We start from the raw sequence: 7571 nt of genomic DNA on the forward strand, positions 1-7571 counted from the left end.
TTTTTTTTTTTTTTTTTTTTTATCTCTCTATGCAAATTAAAAAAAAAATCTGTCTGTATAATAATGTGCCCGGAGTTCTGAGGAATGCTTTTGGAAACTAAAACGGTAAGTACAATTTACAGAGAGTACAGTTCCACCCCCACAAAGCTTTTCCAATTTGACATCCTTATAGCCTTCTCTCCATCTTCCGGTATGTCTACGAGTGTAACTTCTCTGTGCCAGGTTTTTCTCCTGACCTCTTCACATTCCCATCTTCAACCTCCTCACAGGCTTCTCCATTTCAAATACCGGGTTCATACAACACCTCCATCTTGGCATTCAGTGTGTGGAATGGGCTGGATCGGTTATGAAAAGCAACCTAACTGACCCACAGCTTCACTTCAGCACCTGGACTAAGGCAGTGGCCTGTAGGCCAGAACCTAGACAAGCCCACAGGGCCTCACCCCAGTTGACCCCTGCAACTTTGGCTTCAGCAAAATCAAACCGGATGGAAACAGAAAGGAAAGTGGCCTGGCTAGCTCAGTCGGTAGAGCATGAGACTCTTAATCTCAGGGTCGTGGGTTCGAGCCCCACATTGGGCATTTGAGGATGCAATCTTTTCTTGCAGGGGCCCAGAAACTCTCTTTTTTTCCATGTACACAGCGCGCTTACACCACGTCTATTTCCTTCATCTCCTCACCAACTGTTCTCACCTTTTTAGAAGTCAAATATTTGGGTTGCCTCTTAAAAACTGGCATACAATCTGACTCTTCAGTCATTCTGCTTGCACCTATGACAGGGTATACAACATCTTATCTGTTGCTTACTGTCTCCCTTACCTCTTCATATTATAAGGGCAGGGCCCTTATTTACTATGAAGGCAGCAATGTAAACTTGGGAGCTGATTTATTGTAAATATGTACAACATGTTATGCTTAACATACAAGGTTACAATAGGCTTTTGCAGTAATGTTCTGTCCACAGCCATATTTTAGTGTATTTCTATGTGGTTGTGTATGATTCCTTGCATGTACATTAAGCATGATCTGTTTGGCTTTTATTTAGGCAGTGGTGCGTATAATGAACAGAGATGGCGTCACTGAGGATTCTGCGAAGAACAGATTGGCCAGCCAGATGTCTAACAGTGAGCGGGTTTCAGTCTCGAATGTGGTTCTTTGCACTCTTTGGGATCCAGAGATCACGCAGTTACAGGTCAGTTTAAAAAATGAGATGTAATGATTAAGATCAACTAACCTTTTCAATACTCCTCTCCCTTCCAGCAATGCGGCACACACATGCTCCCTTGCCAAGTGCCAACATCTTCTCCCAGGTCTTTTTCCAGGTTTGGTATCTTTAGGCAACGTGATTGGCCTTTCCTGGATGCTGTAACTCCCATGCATGCGCAAGAGTTCTTTCATCCAGCACCAAGGCATGCGGAGAATGTGCACTGAGCAAAGCTGAGTGTATATTCTAAACCACCTTGCAAGGAGGATGGAAAAAAGCTTTTACTGTAGAGCAGGGGTCTCAAACCTCCGGCTGTGGTGGAACTACAAATCCCATGAGGCATTGCAAGATTCTCGCAGCCACAGACATGACTCCCGAAGAGAGATGCATCATGGGATTTGTAGTTTCACCACAGCTGGAGGGCCGGAAGTTTGAGACCTTTGCTGTAGAGGAATCAAATGGGGGGATTTGCTAAAACTGGAGCAGCTGTGCATAGTATCAAATCAGCTTCTGGCTTCAGTTTGTTCAGTTAAGTCATAAAAATTAAAATCTAGAAGCTGATTGGTAGCCATGAACACCTGCTTCAGTGTTAGTTATCTCCCCTCATAGTGTGTTTCTTCTGCAAAAAAAGAAATCCTTCCAGGTAGCACATTTATGAATTAAGGGAAAAGTTCCACTGTAAAGTAAACCTACTGAAAAAAATGTGAAGGCTGCCATACTAACTTCTACTTATAAAACATGCTAGTTTTCTGGATGTTATGCTCAGGGCTGGGCAAAGGAAAAAGACACACCTGCCTTAGATGCCATACTGCAGGGGGCTCTGCTGAGCAGGGAGCTTCTCCTGCCTCTGCATCGCCCATCCATGCTCCGTCCTGCACGGTTCCTGAATTGTGCAGGACTGAGCTGTCATACTGGGAGATCACTTCAGCAGTTTACACTGGGAGATCATGGCTCTCCCTGTGTAACTAGCAGCACTCTGCTGTCAGTGTGACAGTTGCCCCCTCTGTGTCAGGAGCCCTATGTACTCCTGGTAAATAGAGCACACTGCCTGGCTGTCACAGAGCTCTGATGATTCCAAAGGGAGAACCGTGTTGAGCCAGTTTAAACTGCCGGTCTGAGCTATCAGTTTGACAGCTCGGGTCCTGATCTGCATTCATTTGTGAATAATAGCAAGATCCTTCAGCGGTTAAAACAGCTCTTCATCCGTGTGTTTAGCTATTTGACTGGAGGTCCGATTTAAAGTAGGCCATGCCGTTTTCAGGACCTTATAGTAGAGCAGTGTCGCACACACACTATACACACAATAAAATTATGTCAAACTTGACTGGCTGATAGGCTCATGTTAGCAGCAATCACATGTGATGAGCACCTGCTTGCAGTGGTATTGCAGTCCAGCTAGCTCTGTATTGTCCTAGTCTTGGTGTAAGATAAACCTGCTCTCTATTATATCCAAAGTAGAGACAAACACTACATGCTAACTGAGCCCAAGTTCTGAGGTCTCCTGTCCAGACTGCTCTAGGACCATCAGCCATTACCGTAAGTTCTATAGCTGCTTCTTTTATTGTAATCTTAAAAGCATAGTAGATACTGACCTTGGAGTAATGTGATACAATGTGTAAAAAGTGCAAAACAAAGAAGAAACGCATGTATATAACATGCACCTTAGTGTAAATGTAATTGCTACAAAATATCCATAATGAAAAATCAAATGCACTAAATATTAACTGTGAATCAATGTGATGCAATGTGCAAAGAATACCAACTAGAAAAACGCATGTGTGTAACTTGTACTACAGTGAAAATAATATATGGTTAAATGTCCATGATCCTGGATCTTCAATAGTCCATTAAGTAAATAGAAGATAAAACATTGGATGTAGAATAGACTTAGTCTCCTGTGACCATCAACAGAGAAATCTTCTGGAATGCACCTCACCTTTAGCAGAGACCCACCAGGGTCTGTATGCGCTGTTCCTCTAATTCTCTAATTCGAACCAGGTAGAGGAAGCACCTGATGCTGAATACCTCCCAGTGATTTCCTCCTCTACAGACTCTCTTGCAGTCTCAGGAATTGGAAGCAGACAGTTCATCCGAATGGCCCATGCATCAGATAAAATAAAAAGTGGAGACTCGTAGTGCAGAAGGTTTTAAAAGGATACTAGACTTTATTAAAACAAGGATAGTACTCACATATCATAGATAAAAGTGAGGTATTTGGTAAGCAGCCAGAGACACTGGGTGCAAATCGCTCAGCTCCTCTACTCCACCCTATGTACATTACGTCAAAGGGCGTGACTTCATCAGGGGTGACACCCCTGATGAAGTCACGCCCTTTGACGTAGGGTGGAGTAGAGGAGCTGAGCGATTTGCACACCGTGTGACACCCCTGATGAAGTCAAGCCCTTTGGCGTAACGTACGTAGGGTGGAGTAGAGGAGCTGAGAGATTTGCACACAGTGTCTGTGGCTGTTTACCAAATACCTCACTTTTATCTATGATATGTGAGTACTATCCTTGTTTTAATAAAGTCTAGTATCCTTTTAAAACCTTCTGCACTACGAGTCTCCACTTTTTATTTTATCTGATGCATGGGCCATTCGGATGAACTGTCTGCTTCCAATTCCTGAGACTGCAAGAGAGTCTGTAGAGGAGGAAATCACTGGGAGGTATTCAGCATCAGGTGCTTCCTCTACCTGGTTCGAATTAGAGAATTAGAGGAACAGCGCATACAGACCCTGGTGGGTCTCTGCTAAAGGTGAGGTGCATTCCAGAAGATTTCTCTGTTGATGGTCACAGGAGACTAAGTCTATTCTACATCCAATGTTTTATCTTCTATTTACTTAATGGACTATTGAAGATCCAGGATCATGGACATTTTTTAACCATATATTATTTTCACTGTAGTACAAGTTACACACATGCGTTTTTCTAGTTGGTATTCTTTGCACATTGCATCACATTGATTCACAGTTAATATTTAGTGCATTTGATTTTTCATTATGGATATTTTGTAGCAATTACATTTATACTAAGGTGCATGTTATATACATGCGTTTCTTTGTTTTGCACTTTTTACACATTGTATCGCATTACTCCAAGGTCAGTATCTACTATATCTGACACTTTTGCGGTCTCATTCACTCAGTGCGGCTTTTACCATTAATTTCATACGTTATATCTGACCACACAGATTTCAGCTGCTGCTTAACTTGATTAGAGTAGTGGCGCGAGCTTTCAAATTATTCAATCTTAAAAGCATGCTATTGAGGATCATACAAATGTAATACTCAGGCCATACCTGGCTGGATTCATGGTTATCCAAGTCCAAAGAGCAGGACAATTGCATCACCAAGTTAAAATAACTGTATGGAAACTTTTGCCCTAATGGTGCGTCTTGTGTTTTTAAAAACCTTTTAACATCAGAGCAAGAGCTCTCCAATCAGTAGGGAGCGTAAGCTTTGCTGATTGCAGAGCTATAGATCTGACTTGGCAGGGGGTGTGTCGGACCTCTGCAGAGAGGCCACTGCTTTCAGCAAGGGTCTTTTTCTGCAGCATGCTGGCATGGGACAGGCTTTTGTACTCAGTATGTGGATGCTTTCTGAAGAAAACAAACTGTAAGACTCTTCACACTTTGTTTTGATGCTCCTGGAATGTATTCAACTGATTTTAAAGTGTTACTAAACCCAGTTTAAGAAAAAATATATCCTATTTGATACCTGGCATTTGTAGTTATTTTTGTTCCTTCTAACAAAAGCATCAGGCAGCGCATCCCAAAAATTACATTTAAAATCTTCTCTGAGGGTGGCTAAAGTCGTTCACCATATTCCCACTATATGTAGGAATGTAGCCACACTCCTGGAACCCTCCAGAGATGGAATTCAAAAATGGCTGCATCAGCACGTAAACGCAAATATCCCATTGATGGAATTGCCATCTACACAGCACCGCCCATGGACTTCACAGTGACAGCAGGTCCAGCAAACCTGCGGTACCAGTCTGATTGAATGAAACTGGTGCGCATGCACAGTATTATTAGCAGGCACATTGATACATGGGATATGTAGTTCATGAGAATGATGCACATGACCACAAATGCATCCCCTGCTTGTACCCATCACAGCGACATTATGTGAAAGAAATTTGAAGATTATAATTGACATTAAAGCTTTGGTTTCTTTTTGTTTTTTGTTTTTTTTACACCTTTTTGTAAATACTCCAATTGTTTTTCTTTAAAAAATGTTCAGTTCCTAGTTTTCTAGTGGATCCCCGCATTGTTCCCTTCAGCTAAACGGCTGTTGTGGACGCACTTGTGCGTGGACGTTTCTGGTCATGCCGGCAGTATGGCTCCTCTGCCCTCAGTATCCAACCCCCACAACCATGAAGTTCGAGGAATGGAGGATCACTTTGGGGACTGGCGGTGACACAGGCAAGTGTGGGGGGACAAAAAGGTACTGGGAGTTTTTTGCCTTAATGCAAAGAATGCATTAAGGGAAAAAAAAACGACCAGCTTTTAAAGGAGAGCTATGGGGTAAGTGTTTTTCCCCATAGTTCTCCTTAGGGTAACAGGAGGACACAAACTAGCGTCCTCCCGTCACCCTAGGCTCAGTATACCGCGAGCTACAGCTCGCGGTATACTGAGACGCCGGAGCGGATCCCGACATCGATGTCGAGATCCGCCCAGCTGCGTGAGTGACAGCTGGCTCTGCCTATCTAGACAGCTGTACCCGCCCCCTCCCCCGTCCGTTCCGCCAGTCAGCGCTGGCAGATCGGAGAGGGGAATCCAGCCCCTCCCCTGTCACGGCAGAGACCCGTGACAGGATCGAGAGGTGAGCGAACCCGGTATGTGTTTGCTCACCTCCCGATCTACTGAGCAGACCTGTGACAGTCTCATTGTCACAGGTCGGCTAGAACTATGAGGTGAGTGAAAAGCACTCACCTCATAGTTCTCCTTTTTAATACTACTTTTAGGTGTTCTACTGTATGCTGGCTTAAAATGTCAATTGTAAAATTATGGTTTAGTGACATTTTAAATTGGAAGTTTAATTGGGTTTTAAACGTATTCACCAAATTTAATTGTATATGGTTTAGTTTTGTTTACAATTGAGCCGCCTCTCTTGTTACGTTGTCCTGAAGTGCGATAGATATGTGTAGTTATGTCCTCATCTTCTGTGACTGTTACCCTGAAAACCTTTGATCTCCGTGCATAAAGGCAGAATGTGCACTCTTTATACACATATGCATTCCTTTCAAACACAACTAGTTGAAAGTAACATATATTTTTTTTATATTCTGCAGATAACTGGCTAATGTTTTACCCCTTCTATTAACAACCTGATGTTTTACATTTACCAAATGCACTGGCTTAAAATCTGTACAAGCTATATGCCAATACTGTGTAATAATAGATTTTATATACAGTATTACCTGTGCTGTATCTTGTAATAAAGCATGGGACATTTTGGTTTCCAATTGGCTTATTTTTTACATATTCTTGGGGTTTTTTCTGCATGCCTTATTGTGTATTTCCAATTTTTTTTAGTCAAATTTGAGAATACCCCTCTATGTATGTTCCCATTCACACAACGTACAGAAAAATTATTTAAAAACATGTTTCGCCTTTTTAGTTGTCTCTGCTTAGCAGGTCTTTGGACAGGCTGCACTTTTTTTAGATGCTACAAAAAAAAAAAAAGTGAGACAAACCTCTGCCTGTTCACATAGAAAGACTAGGAACACTCTTGGAGTATAATTCCACTTTTCAAAATTGAGAAAACCCCACTATATATTATATGTTCCCATTCCAACATTTCTAGATCTTTAACCCTTTTGTAGGGACAGACCGTGTCAATATCTAGTTTAGATGAGGAGATCTGCCAGCATAGTACAGACAGGGTTATTTATGTGAGCATTGACCTCCCTTGCATCGTTTTAGTACAAATTAACTTTTTTTTTCTCAAACAAATGAAATTCTAACAGCGAATATGGTTTTTGTTTGGGGAAACTCCATTCGGTGGTCTAGTGCAGCGTTCGCCAACCGGTAGTCCACAATAAAATTTTGGTGGGCCCCTCCGATGCTGTGCAGGCTGGGCCGTCATTGAAGCTGTACGGAGGCTCCTGGGCTGCCTCTCACTGACTCAAGCAGCGGCTGTCACAAGGAATGCGTGGCTCTCAGTACAGTGCGGGCTCTGCAGGAGGCGGGGCATCTCGTCAGTACCCTGACTGAGCAGGCTGCGGGACATGGAAAAAGTGGGGAGAAGCCAGGTAATAGTGGCTCAGTGTGCGGGAAGGGGAGGCACGGGGGTGGTTGGGGGCAGTGCTGAGGCTAGGGGGGGCATGTGCCCCGGGCGCCACCGGCAGGGCCAGTGGCAGATT

At 43.2% G+C, this 7571-nt stretch overlaps 1 protein-coding gene and 1 non-coding gene across 2 annotated transcripts in view; both read left to right on the forward strand.

Annotated features, from left to right (window-relative positions):
- COASY (Coenzyme A synthase) overlaps positions 1-7571 on the forward strand; it is a 27719-nt gene that overhangs the window by 18321 nt on the left and 1827 nt on the right. The window contains exon 9 of the mRNA XM_018570850.1: positions 1045-1191. Coding sequence (XP_018426352.1) covers positions 1045-1191 — 147 coding nt within the window. The remainder of the gene's footprint in view (positions 1-1044; positions 1192-7571) is intronic.
- TRNAK-CUU lies at positions 509-581 on the forward strand. The gene has a single exon. It is a non-coding gene; the product is annotated as a tRNA-Lys (tRNA).

This window comes from Nanorana parkeri, unplaced genomic scaffold (genome assembly GCF_000935625.1).
Source record: "Nanorana parkeri isolate BGI_ZX_2015 unplaced genomic scaffold, ASM93562v1 scaffold1612, whole genome shotgun sequence".
Classification (NCBI taxonomy): Eukaryota; Metazoa; Chordata; class Amphibia; order Anura; family Dicroglossidae; genus Nanorana; species Nanorana parkeri.